Raw genomic sequence first — 25,601 nt, 5'->3', positions numbered from 1 at the left:
GCCTCGACCCGACACCCGAGACCCGCTCCCCCCCGCCCCGACCCAGACCCGAGACCCGCTCCCCCCCACCCCGCCTCGACCCGACACCCGACCCCCGCTCCCCCCCGCCCCGACCCAGACCCGAGACCCGCTCCCCCCCGCCCCGCCCCGACCCCCGCTCCCCCCCGCCCCGCCTCGACCCGACACCCGAGACCCGCTCCCCCCCGCCCCGACCCAGACCCGAGACCCGCTCCCCCCCGCCCCGACCCGACCCCCGCTCCCCCCCGCCCCGCCTCGACCCGACACCCGAGACCCGCTCCCCCCCGCCCCGACCCAGACCCGAGACCCGCTCCCCCCCGCCCCGACCCGACCCCCGCTCCCCCCCGCCCCGCCTCGACCCGACACCCGAGACCCGCTCCCCCCCGCCCCGACCCAGACCCGAGACCCGCTCCCCCCCGCCCCGACCCGACCCCCGCTCCCCCCCGCCCCGCCCCGACCCCCGCTCCCCCCCGCCCCGCCTCGACCCGACACCCGAGACCCGCTCCCCCCCGCCCCGACCCAGACCCGAGACCCGCTCCCCCCCGCCCCGACCCGACCCCCGCTCCCCCCCGCCCCGCCTCGACCCGACACCCGAGACCCGCTCCCCCCCGCCCCGACCCAGACCCGAGACCCGCTCCCCCCCGCCCCGACCCGACCCCCGCTCTCCCCCCGCTCCCCCCCGCCCCGCCCCGACCCCCGCTCCCCCCCGCCCCGCCTCGACCCGACACCCGAGACCCGCTCCCCCCCGCCCCGACCCAGACCCGAGACCCGCTCCCCCCCGCCCCGACCCGACCCCCGCTCTCCCCCCCCCCCGCCCCGACCCGACACCCGAGACCCGCTCCCCCCCGCCCCGACCCGACCCCCGCTCTCCCCCCGCCCCGCCCCGACCCGACACCCGAGACCCGCTCCCCCCCGCCCCGACCCAGACCCGACCCCCGCTCTCCCCCCGCCCCGCCTCGACCCGACACCCGAGACCCGCTCCCCCCCGCCCCGACCCAGACCCGACCCCCGCTCTCCCCCCGCCCCGCCTCGACCCGACACCCGAGACCCGCTCCCCCCCGCCTCGACCCGACACCCGAGACCCGCTCCCCCCCCCCAACCCGACACCCGCTCCTGTTCCCCGACCCCCCCCCTCTTCCCCTCCTCTTCCCCCCCTCCTCTCCCTCCCTCCCCCTCCCCTCTCCCTCTCCCTCTCCCTCCCTCTCTCCCCTCTCTCCCTCCCTTTCTCGCTCAGCGGCACGAACAGCTGCAGAATTCTCCCTTTCACACAGGTAGGAAGATGGTTTATTTAATCTTTTCTTGGCTTATAAATGTTTATTCAGGTTGGATTTATTTGTATAATATTTGTAGAAGTATAAATAAGGATTTATTGTCGAATTTAATGAGTTCCCTCCCCCCCCACCTCGTTCTGGGCGCCTAATTTGTAACCTGCGCCTGATTTTTTAATGTGTAGAACAGGTTTTTTCAGTTCTACAAAAATCTTCACTGGCGCCATTCTACTTTAGTTTGGAGTACATTTTCACTGTGGAAACTTTCAAATCAGGCGTCAGTAGCCGGACACGCCCCCTTTTGAAGAAAAAATTCTGTTCTAAACTAGAACTGTTCTACCTGACTAGAACTGCAGAAAAAAAAATGTGGAGAATTGCGATTTCTAAAATAGTCCGTTCTCCACCAGTTGCTCCTAAAAATCAGGCGCGAATCATGTGGAAACTTGGGCCCTGTGTATCCAAAATTGGCAGCTAATCTCTTTAAATAGGTTTGTAATATTGTTACCTATAGCACACTGGGCACATCTTGCCCCGCATATCATCATGCAAACGGACCAGCACTGATTAAGGACATCTCATGTAAGACTGTCACACAAACCACAAAGACCATTTTGGAACTTCCCCTTGACTAAACTCTTGTCTCCTGAGAAAGCCATTAAAGAGAAGTTCAGCAAAAATCGTAACACAATTCAGTTTAGATGACGCAATAAATATAGCAAATGATGGTCACATGATCAGCTGAGATCTATATACCAGCTGTATTCTTTTGTAAAAACCAATTTATTTTGTCATTGGGTTTGTTACCTCTCCTGCTATTGTCAAATTTCAGCATTTGGGTTTATCTCCATGACTATGGTATTGCCATTCTGGTCCGCATCACATGACAGGGAGAAACGGTGAGACAGTTTATGCTCAGTAATTTTCTGAAATATCCACCAGGGATTACAACTTGGTGATGTCATGTTGAGGCTCATTCTTTCTGTGAATGGCTGAACTCAGTTCCTGCAGGAACTTTTCCTGCGCTGGCAAGCTTGTCATTGAGTTTTTCAGCCTCTGCGTCACCAGGATTGGCGTGGGGTCCGTTGGACTGCTCTCCTGGTTCATCGACAACATCGCATTAACATCCTGCACCTCCTCATATACAGGCTCATTCTCATTCTCATTGGCATTCTCATCCTTCTGATGCTGCTCAAACAGGTCATGTTGCATCTTCATTGGCTGAAAGGAAGAAAAGCAGTGTTGATGTACAAGTTGGCGAAGTCGGAAAGGCTGGCGTAAAGTAAGCGCTGCCTCAGGATATTATCCCATTCACTAAAGATTTAATTGCCTTTCTTATCAATGTCATTTACCATATGCAGGCATGCAACGTACAAGATCATGCAAGGTGCAAAGTGGTTAGAACTTTGCTACAGAACACACTTGATAAATTCTTAGCCATCCATAAGCACAATGAACATTGGGAGATAAAGCAGCCAATGAAAGCATCCCCTGACCCACAGATTCTCTCTGGGATCATAGTTCGATTTGCTGCCAGTCTGTCCACTGCATTTACAGTTAGACACACTGGCCCTGAAATTCCTGGTAAGGGTGAAGGGAAGTGTGTTTGTGGGGGGAAGGGATGAGCGGGGGGGGGGGGGGGGGGGTGATATTTGTGGGGTTTGTTTGATACCCTGTTCCACGAGAATCTGGTATAGAGTGGAACTTCCACCCGTCCGCTGACAGCGTTTCCTGACTCCATCTGAAATCCCGACGTGACACCAATCTGAAGCTCTGGGAAGGAGCAAAAATACTTAACGGCCCGGAATTTGCAGTCAACAGCGAAGCCCCGAAGTGCGCTCCGCACAAGGATCTCGCAATCCCTGGGTCGAGAACTTACGGTTTTCCGATCTACAATTCAGTTCAATGGAACTTAATGGCAATCCCCTTGTGTGAGCTGCTGTGACATCAACTAGCTGTCTATGCAGCCAGTCCAAAGGCAGAATCCTCAGAGTGAACAAGGAAGCGAGCAAGCCCATTAAAATACTATTTTTTTTATAAAGTTAGAGAGAAGCAAAAGGAAGATTGAGGCTCTCACATGGGAAAAACATTTTTTCTTAAGTTTCTTAAAAAATATAATTTTTACTAAAATGGACAAATTTCAAACTTTGTTTTCCAGATCTTTAACATTTGTTTAGCAATCAATATGCTGTTAAAACTCCAGTTACACCTAATCACTTTGCGTCTAACTTTTAGTGGGGAATTTAATAGTGCACTTACTGTGGAAGAGCTGAAATTTTCATCATGCTCGATGACTTATGAGATCTCACTGATTGCCGGCTCTGGGCTGGGGGGGGAATGCGGGGGGGAAGGGGAGTGGGGTTGGGGGGAGGGGGGCACAGCGCAGCCTTGTTTTGGAGCTGTCATTGACAGACTGCAACCTCGGGACTCCGCATGTGTCTGCGTGTGCGCCAAACCCCGAAGTTGTGGTTAGTTCCAAAGGCGGAATGGCGGCGAACGCTGTCAGTTCACCATCATCCTGACTGCAAATTCCCTGCCAATATTGTCTGTTTCTTCCCTCTGCCAGCCTTTGTATTTGGAAACTCCCTCCCCACTGTCCCAGCAATGCTGGTTGTCAGGGACTCACAGGCATTGCTGAGAGTGGAAATGGGGGAGAAATTCACTTGCCGTATTCCCTGGATTTGAATTCTATTATAATATGCCCGCCTAGTTGTGAGGCTGCCCCTGAAAGTACCAGGGCTTCCAAAGGGCTGAACCCCAGCCAGATCCGGGTCTGTGCCCCCAAACATGCAACAAATCCCCACACCCACACCCCCACCCCCACTAACCCACCCAGCTCCCTCACTGTCAGTTTGCTGCTCCATTTCATTCCTCGGCACCAGGAATGTCAAGGTCACTGTGATTAAAAGATTATTTTTAAAGATTGTAAAATCATTCTTTTTTAGAAGTTCTGCATACAGCAATCATTACCTGTGATGCTTCTCCAAGGGGCCAACTCAACCAAGCAATTGAAAAGATTGAGATAAGCCAGCTGGATAACTATCCCGACAAGGACATATCATGGCTCCATTGGTCTGGTACACGGAGATATTTTACAACCAATGTTAAAACCTCTCTCATGCTATGACCGCTCATCATCTTGACTCCTTCTGGAGCATGGAGCAAAGAGGAGAAATAGAGTGAATCCAACCCTCAACTCTTTTTCTTTTTTAAGAGGCCAAGTCCAGGGCAATGACAGTGTCATGACACACTGTGTATCGCAGTTCTTCATCAGACAAAGCATAGCTTCTGACCATCAGTGTGGCTCAATGTAGCCTCAGGTGCCAGCAATGAAATGATAATGTTCCACCATACTGCCACACCTAGTTTCCGCATGATTAACACAAGTGTTTCTTCAAAAAAGCAGAACATGCATGAAATGGGTCCAGACATCTTTACAAGAGAGAGGGAAGGGTATCGGCTGGGGTTCAGGGTCCTACATGATTTTGCTCCTCCCAGAGTTGATTGGTAGGGCCAGAAGTATGGGTGGAATTTATTTCTGAAAATAATAATCTGGCGTTGGAAATCATCCCCAGTTGGTCCATGTGTTCAAAGAACATGTGGCTATTGCCACGTACTCTCTGCCCGGGAGACGATGCATCTGAGAACAGGAAGTTCCTGCTGTTTGCAATTCCTATGGTGGCACGAGTACTTCTGCAGCCACATGACAGACAAAACATTCAAAATGGCTGAAAAAAACCACAGTTTTGGGTGGCTACCCCGAGCTGAGAAAGCAATAAGGAGCTTCCCATCCACTCTTACTTCATCACAGCTTATGTTCAAGGCCTAATCCTCAAAAGCCCAACTGTGGAGAAATTTCACACATCAAACAAAACAGAACCACAAAACAAAACTGAAGTAATAAATAATCTCTGGTTTCCGACCAGATCAGGGACATGAAGATACCATCTCCGATGGGGTGATGTCACACTATATGATATTAGTATACGGATGCATTAACACGTTAATATACTAATGTTGCCATGCGCAATTTCCCCCATGAGAATAACAATCTAGCTTTGCGGCCGCATTGCTGTCAGACAGTAGCACAGTTGTACTTACAAAGAACATTGAGAGCGTTCTCCGAGCATGTAGGCGTCGCTGGAAGGAAATGGGCACAAAGACAATAAGCGGAGCAAAAAGCACAAAGATGCACAGAAACTCAGCGGGACAGTTACCTTCAACACTCAGATTGCCTGAACATAAGAATTACACATCGCATTATTAACTGGTCAGCAAAACAAGTTACTTTACACCATTTCCTGTTGCTTTCTAGGGATGAGACAGGATCATGTCAGCAGAGTGCAATAAATGGGATGAGGGAAATTCTCCAGTGGGTGGTTCTATAGGGGGGAAATTGTGTTGCGCCCCGTTTGGGGCGGTAACAGCCGCGATGCGGAATTTCCTGTGCCAGGCCCGGAGGTCCCTCCCTGCTTGGGATATTGGGGTTACCGTCCCCGAGAGCAAGTGGAGCGCAAAATAACGCACTCCACTTGCTGTGGGGCACCAGCGGGGCGGAAGGAATCCGGGAGGGGTGCAGCACTACATGGTGGGACACGTGGCACTGCCACGTAGAAAGGGCCCTCCCCTCATTAAAGGGGCTGCTAACAGGAGGTGGAAACAACCCGAATTTTTGGCAGATAATCTCATTTCGGAGATAAGGAAATCAGGAAACAATTTTTCCAAACAAAGGGTAGTGGAAATCTGGAATTCTATGCCCTAAAAGGCTGTGGATGCTCGGTCAATGAAAGCTTTCAAGTCTGTGACTGATAGTTTTTTGTCTGGTAATGGCATCGAGTGATATGGAGCTAAGGCGGATAAATGGACTGGAAGTACAGGTCAGCCATGATCTAATCGAAAGGTAGAGCAGGCTCGAGGGGATGAATGGACTAATCGTTTTCTTATATTCCTACTGCATATTTTTTTAATGGATTTACCCATCCTCTTAGCTGTTGATTATATTAAATCAGGGCAGATTTTCACTTTACAAAGGAGAAGAGTTCATAAAGATAATGGGACACCGCCCAACTCATTGAGGAGCTTGTTGGGGGCAAGGGGAGCGGGAAGAGGCGGGCTTTAATTTTCAGAACTGAAGCAGTAACAACACTGTGGGCTTTCAAGCAAATTGAGGCCAAGGAGGTGTTTCCTTACAAAAGCAAAAGGTGTTTCCTTAAAGTTGACTATTGGACCATAGCCTAAATTTTCCAAGTATGGGCTCAGGTCAAACGAGGCTCTTCACTACCAGTGCAATACTTGGAAGTTCATGCCCCATCTCACCATCCATCCCATGTGCATTAACAATGCTCCATGTATCAGCTGTAGAATGCCTGGAATCTGCCAGCGACAGATTAAAACACTTCAATAATGCTCTCGCCACTGGTGGTGCTCTCGTCTATTAGTTATGACCGCTGCCACTGGAAAATTCCACTTGAAATTTCAAACCATCCAATAGCTGTGGCCACAGAAAGTCAGGACAAAGCGAGTTTCCCCTCAGTGCATTGGTGATGCTGTGGGTATAGGAATGGGGATCTGCAACCTCTGGACCTCATGCAGCTCCATCTAGTGGTAGAAGTGTGTAACTATAGGTGTGACCATGTGTCACAGAATGGTGATGCCCAAATAAGGAGTGAGCAATAAAGCAAATTTATTATAGTTAGAGGAAACAGCACAAACACGACTGCACAGGTAGAGCTATTTGCACAATGCATCTCAATTCATTTTTTAGCTTCAGCCACAGAGGTAAAAAAAGGTTATCACCCAGGTAGTGATTCACTGCAGAGGACATAGTTTTAAACTATCAAGCATGAACCTTTCACCTTCAGGAGTGACAAGTCTTTGGTATCCTCAAACTGAACCAGGAGATACATGATAAAGGGAGGGATCGAGCCCCTTCACATTGGAGCAACTGAAGTAAGAGGTTCCAGGACAATCGAGCCAACCTGAGACAACGGTATGGGTCTAGGAGGATACTGATGATGGAAACCTTGGAAATAATAACATTTTAAACAATGGAAAATCTAGGTGAGGGAGGAGATGGTACTATTATCCTGTGACCCTAAAACAGCAACAAACCTTATAGAAAGTCGATTTTCACAACTAATCGGTAGCTCGGAATGATGTAGTGAATTACGTCTCAAAATTGTTGAATTTCATATATTCAATTTGGAATTTATTTCCAGGTTCCCCTCATTCCTGTACAATCCACATTTCTATAAAAACTTGCAATGAAACGCCTTCACTGGGCTGAGCCTGTAATTAGCTTCAAAACAGAATGTCTACCTGCCCGGTATCGATCAATGGTATCAGGTCACCAACATCTTCTCAAAAATCAATTATAATTTCACATGAACAAATGGAATTCAATAAATGTTCTGTCAAGTGCAAACTATTGAGTAAAACAACAAACTAGAGCAATATTCGGGGACATTCAAACAGCACCCAGAACACAGGACTTCCACTGAGAACCCCTCAGTGATCCCCAGTGAGTGGACTGCACCTTACTAGGCTCCTCCTTCTTTGGGGAACCTTCCCATTTACTGTGCGAGTAAACACATCGGGAAAAATGAATGGCCTCTCACCATCTCCCACAAATGAACTCCATCTCCCGAAACTGTGACCCAGCCCAAGCTACTCACATCCTTCTACTCCATGAGGCAAATTCTCAGAGCCTTACCAGCAACTGACTCTTACGCACGGGTCTGGCCTCAATATAATGCTCCCCTCATTCTATAGTTAGCAGCTTCTCCTGGTTTCCTTCCATTGCAGACCACCAGCCACCATGAACTGTCTCCACTAGGAAGTCACAATGCTTAATCACAGAGCGTTTCATCTAACCAGTCAATCCTTCTCCCAGATCGGCCATCAAGAGATGCAATTCAATAAGGGTGACTTATTTGTGTTTTTTTATTCCCCTCTCTTCTCTCCCAAATGGAACATTTTGCTATCTCCTGCCACTCAATCTGGGGGCTTGGCTAGAAGCAGGCAAAGCTCAGCCACCTGAGGCTCAACAAATGGAGTGAAGTGCAGCCCTGACACTCGTAAGTTCAAGTTGGGAGTCAAGTGTCCAGCGTGTAGATCTACTAAAGCCATCACAATTCAATAAATGTGGATGTAAAAACATTGTGAATTAGTCTTGGGCAGAAGAGCAAAGCAGGCATTACACATTGACAGCCCCTTTTACACGGAACCATTTTCATAACCATTGACTTCAATGTAAAAGACCAATCGGGCAAAGTATGAAACGGGCTGTCGATGGGCTATTTGCCCGTTAATGCACAAGTCAAATTTATACTCTGGTGGATTTAAATGTTCAGGGAAAGCAGGTTGGGTAACAGAAACCAAACTGGCACTTGACACACAGGGAAGATGTGATTGCACGACGATATTGTCACTGAGAGCATGCAGAAATCAAGCGCAGGCAGCGGAAGGAGCATGCGGCAAACCATGCTCCCCGCCCACCTTTCCCTTCAACCACTGTCTGTCCCACTTGTGACAAAGACTGTGGTTCTCGTATTGGACTGTACAGCCTCCTAAGAACTCATGCTAAGAGTGGAAGCAAGTCTTCCTCGATTCCGAGGGACTGCCCTTGATGATGATGATTGCACTAGAGAGGGTCCAGAGGAGATTTACGAGGATGTTGCTGGACTGGAGAATTTTAGCTATGAGAAAAGATTGGGGTTGTTTGCTTCGGAGCAGAGGAGGCTGAGGCGAGACCCAATTGAGGTGTATTAAATTATGAGGGGCCTAGATAGGAAGGATCTATTTCCCTTAGCAGATGGGTCAATAACCAGGGGGCTTAGATTTAAAGTAAGTGGTAGCAGGCATAGAGGAGATTTGAGGAGATTTTTTTACCCAAAATGTGGTGGGGGTCTGGAACTCATTGCCTGAAAGGGTGGTAGAGGCAGAAACCCTTATAGCATTTAAAAAGTACATGGATGTGAACTTGAAGTGCTTTAACCTACAAGGCTAGGGATCAAGAGCTGGAAAGTGGGATTAGGCTGGAGAGCTCTTTGTCAGCCGGCACGGACACGATGGGCCAAATGGCCTCCTTCCGTGCTGTAAATTTCTATGATTCTATCATTTACATAATGGTGGCAACAAAAAAGTACAGCTAGTGTATTCAGGAAGATCGGTGAACTAGAAAGCTGATGAGTTTACATTGGTGATGCAGTCATTAATCACTACCACCTTCGATGCCCTAGTCCCTATTAAAATGATTACTCTCTCCCACCTTTACCATTCCCCCAAGTACCCCCCTCATCTTCGCTCCCTCAAGTCAAAAGGACGTAGACTGAAACGGATGTGGCGGACATCTGGTTTCGCCATTCACTGCCAGATCTGGCTCGAACACATAAAACATATCAGTTCTTACTCTTTTCTACAAAAACTGCTCACTATTCCAGGATCATTCTGGATTGCAAAAATAACCCCAGGCTACTATTCTCTGCTGGTAACCATCTCCTTAAATCTCTCTCCCCTGTCTCTACCACACTCACCTCCAACAACAAGTGTGAGGAGCTCATGGACTTCTTTGTATCAAAGATTGAGACCATCCGATCAGCTGCCTCTGGGAGTTCCCTTCCTTCACCTAGCCCACAGGCCAAACTTCATCTGACGCTCCCACCTGCCCGAGCCCTAAACTTATATCTTTTTCTAGTTTCTCTTTGATCTCCCCTCTTAATCTCTCCAAACTCATCTTATCCATGAGAACCACTTCCTGATCTCTTGACCCTATTCCCACTAAACTGCTGACCACCCAACTTCCATTTCTGACTCCCATGTTAGCCAACATTGTTAACGGTTCTCTGTCCTCAGGTACTGTTCCCCTCTCCTTCAAATCTGCTGTCATCATCCCTCTGCTCAAACAAACAACCCTTGACCCCACTTTGCTTGCTAGCTATCGCCCCATCTCCAACCTCCCTTTCCTGTCCAAAGTTCTTGGAACGTGTTGTTGCCTCCCAAATCCGTGATCATCTTTCCATGAATTCAATGTTTGAATCCCTTCAATCTGGCTTTCGTCCCTGACACAGTACCGAAACTGCTCTCATTAAAGTCACAAATGACGTCTTTTGTGACCATGACAAAGGTAAACTATCCCCCCTTGTCTCTTTGGACCTGTCTGCAGCCTTTGACGCAGTTGACAACTCCATCCTCCTCCAACGCCTCTCCACCAATGTCCAGCTGGGTGGGTCTGCACTCGCCTGGTTCCATTCTTATCTATCTAATCGTAGCCAGAAAATCTCCAGCAATGGCTCCTCTTCCCACTCCCGCATCGTTATCTCTGGTGTCCCCCAAGGATCTGTCCTTGGTCCTCTCTTACTTCTCATCTATATGCTGCCCCTTGGCGCTATCATTCAAAAACACGGAGTCAGTTTCCACATGTAGGCAAACAAAACCCAGCTCTACCTCTACCACTTTGCTCGATCCTTGCTTGGTATCTAAATTGTCAGATTGTTTGTCCGACATCCAGTACTGAATGATCAGAAATGTTCTCCAATTAAATATTGGAAAGACCAAAGCCATTATCTTTGGACCCCGCCACAATCTGCGTTCCCTAATCATTGACTCCATTCCTCTCCCTAGCATCAATCTGAGGGTGAACAAGACTGTTCGCAACCTCGGTGTCATATTTGACCCTGAAATGAGTTTCCAGCCACATATCCGCGGCATAACTAAAACCGCTTTTTTTTTCCACCTCAGTAACATTGCCTGCCTCTGCCCCTGCCTCAGCTCTTCTGCTGCTCATTCATGCTTTCCAGAATTCCCTCGATTCTGGGGAGGTCCCAGCAGATTGGAAAACTGTAAATGTAACACGCCAATTTCAAAAAGGAGGCCGACAAAAAGCAGGAAACTTTGGACCAGTTAGCCTAACATCTGTGGTTGGGAAAATGTTGGAGTCCATTATTAAAGAAGCAGTAGTAGGACATTTGGAAAAGCAAAATTTGGTCAGGCAGAGTCAGCATGGATTTATGAAGTCATAATTGACAAATTTGCTGGAGTTCTTTGAGGATGTAAAGGGGAACCAGTGGATGTGGTGTATTTGGACTTCCAGAAGGCATTTGACAAGGTGCCACATAAAAGGTTACTGCACAAGATAAAAGTTCACAGAGTTGGGGGTAATATATTAGCATGGATAGAGGATTGACTAACTAACAAAGAACAGAGAGTCGGGATAAATATTTCATTCTCTGGTTGGCAACCAGTAACTAGTGGTGTGCGGCAGGGATCAGTGCTGGGACCCCAACTATTTACAATTTATATTAACGACTTGGAAGAAGGGACCGAGTGTAACGTAACCAATTTTGCTGATGATATAAAGGTGGGAGGAAAAGCAATGTGTGAGGAGGACACAAAAAATCTGTAAAAGGACATAGACAGGCAAAGTGAGTGGGCAAAAATTTGGCAGATGGAGTATAATGTTGGAAAGTGTGAGGTCATGCACTTTGGCAGAAAAAAAATCAAAGAGCAAGTTATTATTTAAATGGAGAAAGGTTGCAAAATGCCGCAGTACAGCGGAACCTGGGGATACTTGTGCATGAAACACAAAAGGATAGTATGCAGGTACAGCAAGTGATCAGGAAGGCCAATGGGTATCTTGGCCTTTATTGCAATGGGGATGGAGTACAAAAGCAGGGAAGTCTTGCTACAGCTATATAAGATATTGGTGAGGCCACACCTGGAATACTGTGTGCAGTTATGGTTTCCATATTTATGAAAGGATATAGTTACTTTGGAGGCAATTCAGAGTAGGTTCCGGGGATGAGAGGGTTGACTATGAGGAAAGGTTGAGTAGATTGGGCCTCTACTCATTGGAATTCAGAAGAATCAGAAGTGATCTTATCGAAACTTATAAGATTATGAGAGGGCTTGACAAGGTGGATGCAGAGAGGATGTTTCCACTGATGGGGGAAACTAGAACTAGAGGACATGATCTTAGAATGAGGGGCCGCCCATTTAAAACTGAGATGAGGAGAAATTTCTTTTCTCAGAGAGTTGTAAATCTATGGAATTCGCTGCCTCAGAGAGCTGTGGAAGCTGGGACGTTGAATAAATTTAAGACAGAAATAGATAGGTTCTTAAACGATAAGTGGATAAAGGGTTATGGGGAGCAGGCGGGGAAGTGGAGCTGAGTCCATGATCAGATCAGCCATGATCTTATTGAATGGCGGAGCAGGCTCAATGGGCCATATGGCCTACTCCTGTTCCTATTTCTTATGTTCTTATGTTCGTAGTTACCTCTAGACTTGATTACTCCAACTCACTCCTGTCCGGTCTTCCACATTCCACCCTACGTAAACTTGAATTCATACAACACTCAGCAGCCCGTGTACTAACCTGCGCCAAGTTAAGTTCACCCATCACCCCTGTGCTTTCTGACCTACATTGGCTCCCAGTTAAACAACATCTCAATTTCAAAATTCTCATCCTTGTTTTCAAACCAATGCATGGTTTTGCCTCTTTCCTATCTCTATAATCTTTTTCAGCCTCACAAACCCACAAGATGTCTGCGCTACTCAAATTCTGGCCTCTCGAACATCCCTCATTATAACTGCTCAACCATCGATGGCCGTGCCTTCATCTGTTTGGGCCCTAAGCTCTGGAACTCCTCCCTAAACCTCTCTACCTCTCTTTTATCCTTTAATTCATTGAAAGTTGGCATGCAGGTACAGCAGGCGGTGAAGAAGGCAAATGGTACGTTGGCCTTCATAGCTAGGGGATTTGAGTATAGGAGCAGCGAGGTCTTACTGCAGTTGTACAGAGCCTTAGTGAGGCCTCACCTGGAATATTGAGTTCAGTTTTGGTCTTCTAATCTGAGGAAGGATGTTCTTGCTATTGAGGGAGTGCAGCAAAGGTTCACCAGACTGATTCCCGGGATGGCAGGACTGACATATGAGGAGAGACTGGATCGACTGGGCCTGTATTCACTGGAGTTTAGAAGGATGAGAGGGGATTTCATAGAAACATATAAAATTCTGATGGGACTGGACAGGTTAGATGCAGGAAGAATGTTCCCGATGTTGGGAAAGTCCAGAACCAGGGGACATAGTCTAAGGATAATGGGTAAGCCATTTAGGACTGTAATGAGGAGAAACTTCTTCACTCAGAGAGTTGTTAACCTGTGGAATTCCCTACCGCTGAGAGTTGTTGATGCCAGTTCATTGGATATATTCAAGAGGGAGATATTACATATGGCCCTTACGGCTAAAAGGATCAAGGGGTATGGAGAGAAAGCAGGAAAGGGGTTCTGAGGTGAATGATCAGCCATATACTTATTGAATGGTGGTGCAGGCTCGAAGGGCCGAATGGCTTACTCCTGCACCTATTTTCTATGTTTCTATGTTTCTAAGATGCTCATTAAAACCTACTTCTTTAAACAAGCTTTTGATCATCTGCCTTAATTTCTTCTGTGGCTCGGTCCAAATGTATCTCGTTGTCTGTAACATTGTTGTGAAGCGCCTTGGGACGTTTTACTACATTAAAGGCGCTATATAAATTAAAGTTAGTATTATTATTATGAGACCCACGGGTCATAATCAACGCTTCCCCTCGGGTGCCCAGGCATGAAGCCACACATCGATCGGGAGGTCACGTGCATGGTTCGGTAGGTCCCGTGCATGGATCGGTAGGTCCCGTGCATGGATGGGGAGATCCCGTGCATGGAACGGGAGGTCCTGTGCATGGATTGGGAGGTCCCGTGCATCGATGGGGGGATCCCGTGCATGGGCCAGGAGGTCCCGTGCATGGATCGGCGGGTCCTGTGCATGGATCGGGAGGTCCCGTGCAGCGATCGCGAGGTCCCAAGCATCGATGGATCGGTCCATCGCATGGATCGGGAGGTCCCGTGCAGGCCGGTTACTGGCTGTTGCTGCTGGAAAAGATACCTCGCATGCGGGGCCGCGCAGCACATATAAAGGGACCAGGCAGGAAATGAAAAGCTTTGAAGGAAAGTTGGTGACATGCCCACTGCACCAGCTCAGTGCCTGTACAATATAAAAGCAGCTGAAAGGTGCCACAGTGAACAATCCTGTTTTACCAGTGTCTGATTTGCTGATAACATGATGGCGTTGCTCTCGTCCCCATGGATTGGAATGAGCGGCATGGTTCCAAATTTCTGCTTGGACACATCGGATGACGAATGGCGTCTCAATATCGTAGGCCGAAGGTCATCGTGCTGATAGGAAAGAAAGATAACTCTACATTACTCTCCAAAAAGACTGCATTGACTCATAAAACACTTTGGGATATCCTGAGGTCGTGAAAGGAGCTGTATCAATGCAATTCATTTCCTTTCCTTTAACCGTTCTGAAACTAAGACTTGAATCTATTGCTTAGAACAATATTATGTGTTTCACAAAAATAATACACTAGGCTCCTGCTTAGAACATAAGAATTAGGAGCAGCAGCAAGCTATACTGCCCTTCGAGCCTGCTCTTTGTCCCAAAAAGTGCCAGTAACTGGATTTGCTTCTGTAAGATGTAATTCTGCTGAAAAATATTCAAAATGGACAATCTTCGGTGAGTATATAATAACACAAGAAATCACAAATTTTAAAAAGACTCTTCGTCCCATCAAACTCACTCCTTCCATTTCACAAGTATAATCTTCAACAGTACCTTCAAACCTGCGACCTCTACCACTTCGAATGACAACGACAGCATGGGAACGCCACTACCTCCAAGTTCTCCTCCAGGTCACACACCATCCTGACTGAGAAATATATCACTGTTCCTTCATTGTCACTGGGTCAAAATCCTGGAACTCTCTACCTAACAGCACCACAGGGACTGCAGCGCTTCAAGGCGGCGGCTCATCAAGGGCAATTAAGAATGGGCAATAAATGCTGGCCTTGCCAGTGACGCCCATATCCCGTGAAAGAATTTTAAAAAATCTACCCTTTCTTGAATTCAACCCCATCCAGTTAATCTTCTGAGGAAACGTTCTACACAAGTACAAGGGGGGGTGTCGGGTGGCCGAGGTAAGGGGGGTGTCGGGTGGCCGAGGTAAAGGGGGTGTCGGGTGGCCGAGGTAAGGGGGGTGTCGGGTGGCCGAGGTAAGGGGGGTGTCGGGTGGCCGAGGTAAGGGGGGTGTCGGGTGGCCGAGGTAAAGGGAAGTGTCGGGTGGCCGAGGTAAGGGGGGAGTGTCGGGTGGCCGAGGTAAGGGGGGTGTCGGGCGCCCGAGGTAAAGGGAAGTGTTGGATGGCCGAGGTAAGGGGGGTGTCGGGTGGCCGAGGTAAAGGGAAGTGTCGGGTGGCCGAGGTAAGGGGGGTGTCGGGTGGCCGAGGTAAAGGGAAGTGTTGGGTGGCCGAGGTAAGGGGGGTGTCGGGTGGCCGAGGTAAGGGGGGTGTCGGGCGCCCGAGGTAAAGGGAAGTGTTGGGTGGCCGAGGTAAGGGGGGTGTCGGGTGGCCGAGGTAAGGGGGGTGTCGGGTGGCCGAGGTAAGGGGGGTGTCGGGCGCCCGAGGCGGGGGAGGTCGGGCGGCCAAGCGTGGGGAGGTCGGGTGACCGAGGTCGGGGGGAGGTCAGGCGGCTGAGGTCAGGGGGGGGGCGGGTGGGGGTCGGGCAGCCGAGATAAAGGGAAGTGTCGGGTGGCCGAGGTAAGGGGGAGGTCGGGCGCCGGAGGCGGGGAGAGATCGGGCGCCCGAGGCGGGGGGAGGTCGGGCGCCGGAGGCGGGGGGAGGTCAGGCGACCGAGGTCAGTGGGAGGTCAGGCGGCTGAGGTCAGGGGGGAGGGGGTGTGGGGGTCGGGCGGCCGAGTTGGAGGGGGGTGGGGGCGGGGGTTGGGCGGCTGAGGTGGGGGAGTCTGGCGGCGGCGGGCCCGGATTTCGGGTGACCCTGCCACGGATGGGCCCAGTGTCTGGATTCCGGAACATTCCGAATTTCGGAACTCCAGATTTCGCACGCTGAACCTGTATAACCTTTTTTAGAAGATACACTAATCGGAAGCGTAGATTTTAAGACAGAATAATACAATGATCTAACTGACCATTTGATTTATTGATCCTTTGGGACATTTTACTATGATAAAGCTGCTGTATCAATGCAAGCTGTTGTTGTTATTTACCTGAGCCCTGAGGATGCTGGCTGTCCAATCCCACATCTCCGACTGTCCTGAACAGCACAAGAACCTGCAACAGAACAGCTACAAACCATCAAAGCCATGCAGAGAGACAGACAGAAGTGTCATCAGCCAGGACAGGAATTTTGTTCAGGTCTAGAACCTTGGCAGAATCTACTGCAAACCTACAGTGCCTATAGTCTCTAAATATTTCTTATATCGATGGGTAGTTTCTCAGTGCTGAACATTTCTAAAACTATTATCATGAAAGACAACAGTGCAGCATAGCCCCAAACTGTCGGCACTAATAGGCACGAGGTCAGTGCTGCAGGGTTCATGGCTTGAATTGTACTGCAGTGTTCACAACCTACCAACAGATGGCGGTAGAGTATTTGTAAAGCTCACAGTAAAGCAACAAGATGGGGATATCACAGATTCATGGAATCTGACAGCACAGAAGGAGACCATTCGGCCCATCATGTCTGTGCCAGCTCTTAGAAAGAGCTTTCCAATTAGTTTTACTCCCCCGCACTTTCCCCTCGGCCCTGCAATTGTTTCCTTGCTGTGTGCAAATTGGCTGCTGTGTTTCCTACATTGCAACAGTGACTACACTTTAAAAGTACTTATTAGCTGTAAAGCTCCATGAGACATCCTGAGGTCATGAAAGCCACTATATAAATGTAAGTCTTTCTTATGACCGACTAAGAGGCAGAAAGCAGAGAGTAGTGCGGAACAGCTGTTTATCAGACTGAGGGAAGTGTGCTGTGGTGTTTTTGATATGAATTAACGACCTGGACTTGGGTACAGGGGTGATAATTTTCAAGTTTATCGATTACACAAAGATTGGAAATGTAGTAAGAGTGAGGAGGATAGTAACACACTTCAGAACAACACAGAGCGTGCAGAGGAGATTTACCAGAATGGTATGAGGTACGAGGGACTTTAGTTATGTGAAGAGACTAGAGAAACTGGGATTGTTCTTCTATGGGCAGAAAAGGTTAAGAGCAGATTTAATAGAGGTGTATGGGGAGAAATTGTTTCCACTAGCAAGAAGGTTGATAACCAGAGGAAAACAGATTTAAGGCAATTGTCGAAAAAGCCAGTTGGGAAATGATGAGATTTTTTTTAAAACACAGTGAATTGTTGTGATCTGGACAGCATTACCTGAAAAGGTAATGGAAGTAGATTCAATAGTAACTTTTAAAAAGGAATTGGAGATATATGTCAAAAGGATAAATTTGCAGGGCCGTGTGGAAAGAGCTGGCGTGTGGACCAATTGGATCATTTTTTTTTTTAAAGAGTCTGGCTTAGGAACGATGGGCCGAAGAGCCTCTTTCTGTGCTGTATGAATCTTTGATAGATTGAGCAGCCTTGTCCTGTACTGTACTGTAAAATGTTATGATTCTAAGGGGCGAATTGGAACTCAGGCACTTTCCCACCGGGAAGCAGGGAAAACGACATGATCTGCCAACACCCATTTCACAGCAGCGCTGGCAGAGAGCCGAGCCCAGGCTACAGCTCATCATCTCTGCCACACCACGCGGATCCTCTCCCGCTCCCCTGCCTCGCTGCTGTGCCCCGGGGGGGGGTCTGATTAGCCAAACCCAGCGAACAGATGTAGGCAGCTCTGAGGTGCAGGCTGCCCTCCATCTCAAACCCACAGCGTTGTAACTGGGAGGTCCGACTTCTGCTGTGCCCCTGGAACACAGGCCATCTTCTAATTCCCAATTACCCCTCGCACACCTCATAATAAAGCAGGAGCGGAAAACGGCACAAGACCCCCATTACAAACATGCCCATTCCTGCATCAAATAAATGTTTCACCTGGAAATTTGCCGTTCCAAAACACAATTGGTGCATTGTTAAATATATGCCTACAACCCTCCGGGATCCCAGCGCTCCTCCAATTCAGGCCTCTTGCACATCCCTGATTTTAATCGCTCCACCATTGCCGATCATAGCTTCAGCTGCCTCGACCCTAATCTCTGGAATTTCCTCCCTAAACCTCTCTGCCTCTCTACCTTTCTCTTCTCTTTTAAGGTGATCATTAAAACCTATCTCTTTGACCAAGCTTTTAGTCAGCTGTCCTAATATCTCCTTACTCGGTGGCAAATTTCGTTTGATAATCGCTTCGATGAAGTGCCTTGGGACATTTTACTACATTAAAGGGACTATATGAATGCAAGTTATTGTTGTCGTTGCATTGTTACGTTTGTGACAAATCATTGTATTAATGGTATGGTCCCTCGCAGGCGAGACTGTGAAGAGATTAATTGGTGCTTATCGACAATTATTATGGTACTAAATCCTTACACCATGTTCAATCTGAATATCAGAGCTGCTTGAACAAACTTCTAGATACAAGGATCAGCCTGACGACAACCTGTGGATAATGAGGGCTAAAAGCACTTGCCTGATGAAAGCAGGTTGTGTGCAAGAGCCTCAGTGTAGACTCGCATCGAGAGCTTCAACACAACATGCATGGGAACGAGGGAAGGGGTAACACTCACTTACTTACCACTGCTGCTTATCCGAGAATAGAGTAAATCCCCACCTACACAGGAGAGGAAAGTGCTCGATTAGTACAGCTCAAAGAATGAAAACCTTTAAAGGCTAACACCCCCAACAATGGCCTGGATTTTCCGGGGCCTATTATCGGAATGCACCTCCCAAGTTCCGGGGCCTATGATCGGTACGCACCTCGCATGTTCCGGGGCCTATGATCGGTACGCATCTCGCATGTTCCGAGGCCTATGATCGGTACGCATCTCGCATGTTCTGGGCCTATGAATGGTATGCAATTCGCATGTTCAGGGCCTATGATCAGTATGTACCTCACATGTTCAGGGCCTATGATCAGTATGTACCTCGCATGTTCAGGGCCTATGATCAGTATGCACCTCGCATGTTCAGGGCCTATGATCAGTATGTACCTCGCATGTTCAGGGCCTATGATCAGTATGTACCTCGCATGTTCAGGGCCTATGATCAGTATGTACCTCACATGTTCAGGGCCTATGATCAGTATGTACCTCGCATGTTCAGGGCCTATGATCAGTATGCACCTCGCATGTTCAGGGCCTATGATCAGTATGTACCTCGCATGTTCAGGGCCTATGATCAGTATGCACCTCGCATGTCTGGGCCTATGATCAGTATGCACCTCGCATGTTCAGGGCCTATGATCAGTATGTACCTCGCATGTTCAGGGCCTATGATCAGTATGCACCTCGCATGTCTGGGCCTATGATCAGTATGCACCTGGCAAGTTCAGGGCCTATGATCGGTACGCACCTCGCATGTTTCAGGGCCTATGATCAGTATGCACCTGGTAAGTTCAGGGCCTATGATCAGTACGCACCTCCCAAGTTCCGGGGCCTATGATCGGTACGCAACTCGCATGTTCCGGGGCCTATGATTGGTACGCACCTCCCAAGTTCCGGGTTTATGCATGCGCTGCGGGAAAACCCGGAACTTGCGATCTGTGAAGAATCATCTTTAAAGATCCTCCGCATCCCCGGGAAATGGACGTTCGCTGGTGAAGAGTTGGGCTACCTGCACAACTTCTGCCCAACGAATTCCCAAGAAACTCTTACACAGGGTAGAAGGCCCTTTTTTTAACCAGTGTAAGTGTGAAAATAAATATTAGAATTAAATGTTTTAATAATTTTAACATTAAAAAACCTGCAAAATAAGTTTGTGTTATTTTTGGCCCCTTAAAAACCCAAAAGATTATTTTTTTCATTACATGTTTATTTTAAATATTTAATTAAATTGTATTTCAATTAATTTTAAAGATGTAATGATTTTCTTTTATTTCAGTGCTGTTAAAATGTATTTTTTGGGTAATTCCTATTAAGCTTATGGGAATTCCCATAAGCATAATGGGAAACCCCTTTCTGATTGGTTGGGCTGGCCCACGTGATCCCAGGGACGCCTGCGAACCACCTGCACCCCTGGGACACGTGGGCCTCTACACTGGCCTATATGTAGAGGCCGAGGAGCGCGAATCTCCGTGGATCCAGCACCATTAGGTAGGTGCATTGTTTTATTGCGGTTCGGAGGCATCCGCCCACGGGAAGCCTCCGACCGCAAATTCAGGGACCATAATTTTTTGCAGAGATGCAGGACTAGGGTTAAGCTTCAGATCTGGACAACAAACAAACTCCTTATAAGAACGGGACTTCGCCAAGTTGGAAGGAGTGTTTACGTTTCTCGAATGGTCACCGGGGTTTTAAGAGTTCGCATGCCAATCGACAGGAAACTAGATCAGACCAGTCGGGCACAGAATTCAGTGCACCTAGTTTCCGGCCTTGCTGATATTTCGGTCACTACGGTGAATAATCAGTCAGGCGGCTGACCCTGGAGCTTGATTGTTCGATCAGCCTCCTGTCGACGGAAGCTCGGTGACAGGAGCGCTAACTGGTAAAATTTACCCCTACGTTGCTTCAATAAAGCACGTGCTCAAAAGTCTGATCAAGGAGTCTCGCTTTCCTGCATTTGATGTCACAGCGATACATTTAATAGGGTTTTACTGAGGAGGAAACTGTACAACAGGAAGCAGCTCACACACTGAATTTTCTTGAACTCCCACCAAAACCCGAGAGTAAGGTTTTAATTGCGAACTGTAGACCCGAGGTGTTCTCGTGTAACATAAATATGGTTAAATGTGGTCCACGGTTTTCAGAAAGGGCTTTTGGCTTCTCTGCATGTTGAGATAGCTGTACCTGCACAATACTCTTTCTCTCTGTTGCCTGAGCCACCGGAGAGTGATCAGAAACCGGATCCCTGGCTAATTCCGCAGTCCTCCCCTCCACCAGCTTCAGTGCTCACCACAGCCACTGCCCGCTGAGACAGTAAATCTCAGATGGACCAGGGCCCAAATCCCTGACCCACTGCCGTGGCTCAGGGACACACTGAGCTCGTCACTTATTGTCTGTGTCTTTGATTGTTACTGAGCTGGCACGTGTGAGTTGGGTTTTGATTTCCCCGCCTCCCCATTACTTCCGCAACGAGTGTGAATAATGGTCTTACTGCACTGTAGCCGCTTTCAGCTTCTTCTTAATGCCCAGATAAACCTTCAGTGAGAGGACAGACCACTCCCGTTCAGGCTTGGAGCTCTGTAAAATAAGCACACCGTGAGACAGTCACATTCCTCTTCCATTCTGTGCTTGTTCATCGAGATCACTCGCCTTGTAATACCCAACTTGTTGGGAGTGTCAGCTGTGGCTCAGTGGGTAGCACTCTTGCCTCTGAGCCAGAAGGTTGTGGATTCAAGTCCTACTCCAAGGACTTGAGCACACAAAAATCTAGGCTGACACTCCAGTACTGTACTGAGGGACTGCTGCACTGTCAGATGTGCTGTCTTACAGATGAGATGTTAAACCAAGGACCCGTCTGCTCTCTCGGGTGGATGTAAAAGATCCCAATGCACTATTCTGAAGAAGAGTAGGGGAGTTATCCCTGATGTCCTGGCCAATATTTATCCCTCAATCAACATAATAAAACAACAGATTATCTGGTCATTATCACAGTGCTGTTTCTGGGAGTGTGCTTGTGAGCAAATTGACTGCCGCATTTCCCACATTACGACAGTGACTACACTCCAAAAGTATTTTATTGGCTGTAAAGCGCTTTGAGATGTCTGGTGCTCATGAAAAGCACAATATAAATCAAAATCCTTCTTTCTTTCTTTAAGCATGTTACGGGATTGTTACACCCTGTGACTGTTATACTGATAACTTGCGCGCTTTGTTTAAATACATAACCAGAAAGAACGGGTTAAAATTAGTTCTAGAAAAAGCAGAGTAAAAGATCCAACTCCAAAACTTCCAGGCTAAATATAGTTTGTGCAAAAAGTACTTATAAAAGACACACACACACACATAAAGGTCAATTCAGGGGCAACACACGTGTTTATTATGTTAGAAAGAATCAATGGTTCTACTAATACAAATCTTTAATGAAGTAATTCCACTCCCACTCTGACCTCTCCATCCTCAACCTCCCATACTATTCTAATGAAGCTCAATGCAAGCTTGAAGAAAAGTACCTCTCTTTTGTTTGGGCACTTTACAGCCTTTTGCACTCAACATCGAGTTCAACAATTTCAGACCATAACCTCTGCCCATACTTTTTCCCCTTTCCTCCCTTTTTTTAAACCTTCCATTTTTTATCTCTCTTTCTGCTATTCACACCCTATCTAGACCCATCTTTTGTTTCCTAACTTGTGCCATTACCATCTTATTTTTGCCCATCATCGCTTTTGTCTCTCATAGACCTTCCCTTTTGTTCTTTCCTCCCCTCCGCCATTCATTGCCCCTGCACTTCCTTAAGAATCTGTTACATCTGGAACTTTTCCAGTTCTGACGAAGGGTCACAGACCCGAAACGTTAACTCTGTTTCTCTCTCCACAGATGCTGCATAACGAACCAAGATTTCCAGCATTTTCTGTTTTTATTATTAATGGTTCTATTAATGCAGGTTTCTGGCAATTTGTTATCAAGTCAGAACCTTGGCCCAGCAATGTGTCCTTTCCGCCCTCTGTAATTTTTAAACATTCAATCTCGGGATAGGGACGTCACTAACAAGGCCAGTATTTATTGCCCACACCTAGTTGCCCTTGAGAAGGTGGTGGTCTTCTTCTTGAAGCGCTGGTGGTGAAGCTAATGTACTCGGAGGTTGAAGGACTGAACGGCCTTCTCCCAGCCCCAACCTGTCTCATGCTCATATTCTACTTGAGTTAAAAGTAATTCGTGCACCACTTCAAGACAGCTTTTTTCTCCTTTATTCAAACCTGTTGTGTGCCAACTCATCCCAACAAGACCTTACATTTTGTCAGCAAAATGTTTTACTGTTATGCTTTTTACATGCATGAAGGAAGATTGGTCAGGGATCACAGTTCTGTGATATTCCCCTTGTGTGGCTGTACCCTTGCTCCAGCTGAGAACAGCTAACTCAGCATAGGGCCTGGGATCAAAACAGGCACCTTCTGAGTCTATCTGGCTGATGGTAACTATTCCTCTGAGCCATTGGGAATGGGTCACCAGCATGTTCTTAATTAAACCTAGTTGCCTGTGTGATATCTTTCTACTCTGAAGATATTTATCACCAACACCTCCATTTCCTGTCCTCCCACCACCTCCCCTCCCCCAAAATTTTATACAGCAGATATATTCTGGTCAATTATATTAGTGTAGTGACCCCGTTCAGTGAGTTAATGCCCCTCCAACTCACTGTGCAATATAGTTCCGACACCCAACTGCTTAGCTAAAGGAGACCTAGTAAAATAGAGAGAAGTTTCAGGAGAACCTGTTGGCAGAGGATTCTGATAACTATTGGTTTTAGATTTTTTTTTAATCCTGTTGTGTGTCACTCCTCCCTCAGATAAGTACAAGGAATAGCTGACTCACATAACTTGTCACTGTTCACAACACAGAAACAATGCTCCACAGCTTACCTTTTTATCCTTGAAAAGAAGCAGCTTACGATCTCTTAGAACAAAATACCGCTCCTGGAACTTGTTTCCGCACAGCAGTTTTGGTGGCTCCTCTCGACATTTCAAGACCCCGCACTTTGGAGTCTCACTTTTATTTGCTAACATATATTAAAAAATATAAAACAGGGCATGAGTACTTCACATACCAGCTGGGTTACAGCAACAAGACACAAAATCCAGGAAGATAGCACTCTGAAGTGGGGTAGCGTAGCGTGTTCATTATCTTTATATTCCAAAGTGAAGGCCAGCTTTTTATGGACACAAGTGACACTTATTTTAACCGTTGTTTTGTATGTTCACCTTATAACACAGCTTAATGATTTATATCAAGTCCTATCTCACCTAACGGGAACTCAATTCCACTCAGGACATTAGCTTGGATGATGTGGAATCGGAATGGGTGGAGCTACGGAATACCAAATGGCAGAAAACGCTTGTGTACAGATCTCCAAACAGTAGTAGTGATGTTGGGGAGGGCATCAAACAGGAAATTAGGGGTGCATGCAATAAAGGTGCTGCAGTTATCCTGGGTGACTTTAATATGCATATAGATTGGGCTAACCAAACTGGAAACAATACAGTGGAGGAGGATTTCCTGGAGTGCATAAGGGATGGTTTTCTAGATCAATATGTCGAGGAACCAACTAGGGGGGAGGCCATCTTAGACTGGGTGTTGTGTAATGAGAGAGGATTAATTAGTAATCTCATTGTGCAAGGCCCCTTGGGGAAGAGTGACCATAATATGATGGAATTCGACATTAGGATGGAGAAGGAAACAGTTAATTCAGAGACCATGGTCCAGAACCTAAAGAAGGTATGAGGCGTGAATTGGCTAGGATAGATTGGCAAATGATACTTAAGGGGTTGACAGTGGATGGGCAATGGCAGACAGTTAGAGACCGCATGGATGAACGACAACAATTGTACATCCCTGTCTGGTGTAAAAATAAAAAAGGGAAGGTGGCTCAACCATGGCTATCAAGGGAAATCAGGGATAATATTAAAGCCAAGGAAGTGGCATACAAATTGGCCAGAAATAGCAGCGAACCAGGGGACTGGGAGAAATTTAGAACTCAGCAGAGGAGGACAAAGCATTTGATTAGGGAAGGGAAAATAGAGTACGAGAGGAAGCTTGCAGGGAACATTAAAATGGACTGCAAAAGCATCTATAGATATGTAAAGAGAAAAAGGTTAGTAAAGACAAATGTAGGTCAGAATCAGGGGAAGTCATAACTGGGAACAAAGAAATGGCAGACCAATTGAACAAGTATTTTGGTTCGGTATTCACTAAGGAGGACACAAACAACCTTCCGGATATAAAAGGGGTCAGAGGGTCTAGTAAGAAGGAGGAACTAAGGGAAATCCTTATTAGTCGGGAAATTGTGTTGGGGAAATTGATGGGATTGAAGGCAGATAAATCCCCAGGGCCTGATGGTCTGCATCCCAGAGTACTTAAGGAGGTGACCTTGGAAATAGTGGATGCATTGACAGTCATTTTCAAACATTCCATTGACTCTGGATCAGTTCCTATCGAGTGGAGGGTAGTCAATGTAACCCCACTTTTTAAAAAAAGGAGGGGAGAGAAACCAGGGAATTATAGACCGGTCAGCCTGACATCGGTAATGGGTAAAATGATGGAATCAATTATTAAGGATGTCATAGCAGCGCATTTGGAAAGAGGTGACATGATAGGTCCAAGTCAGCATGGATTTGTGAAAGGGAAATCATGCA

The 25,601-nt window shown here is 47.5% G+C and overlaps 1 protein-coding gene across 4 annotated transcripts in view; it reads right to left on the bottom strand.

The window, feature by feature from the left end:
* Window positions 1-1,503: 1,503 nt before the first annotated feature.
* The window catches only part of arap3 (ArfGAP with RhoGAP domain, ankyrin repeat and PH domain 3), a 277,068-nt gene continuing 252,970 nt past the window's right edge, over window positions 1,504-25,601 (bottom strand). For 2 of the 4 annotated variants that reach the window (XM_070878032.1, XM_070878033.1), the window contains exons 25-31: window positions 23,832-23,968; window positions 21,407-21,492; window positions 18,891-18,926; window positions 16,379-16,442; window positions 14,356-14,493; window positions 5,385-5,423; window positions 1,504-2,504 (exon numbers count right to left, since the gene is read on the bottom strand). In XM_070878032.1, the coding sequence (XP_070734133.1) occupies window positions 2,229-2,504; window positions 5,385-5,423; window positions 14,356-14,493; window positions 16,379-16,442; window positions 18,891-18,926; window positions 21,407-21,492; window positions 23,832-23,968 (776 nt within the window). In that variant the 3' untranslated portion in view covers window positions 1,504-2,228. Of the gene's footprint in view, window positions 2,505-5,384; window positions 5,424-7,117; window positions 7,306-14,355; window positions 14,494-16,378; window positions 16,443-18,890; window positions 18,927-21,406; window positions 21,493-23,831; window positions 23,969-25,601 lie in introns of those variants that run through there. The other 2 variants (XM_070878034.1, XM_070878035.1) reach the window with 2 other exon arrangements.

The sequence above is a fragment of the Pristiophorus japonicus genome, chromosome 4 (assembly GCF_044704955.1).
Source record: "Pristiophorus japonicus isolate sPriJap1 chromosome 4, sPriJap1.hap1, whole genome shotgun sequence".
Lineage (NCBI taxonomy): Eukaryota > Metazoa > Chordata > Chondrichthyes > Pristiophoridae > Pristiophorus > Pristiophorus japonicus.
This window is presented reverse-complemented; position numbering and strand designations above follow the sequence as displayed.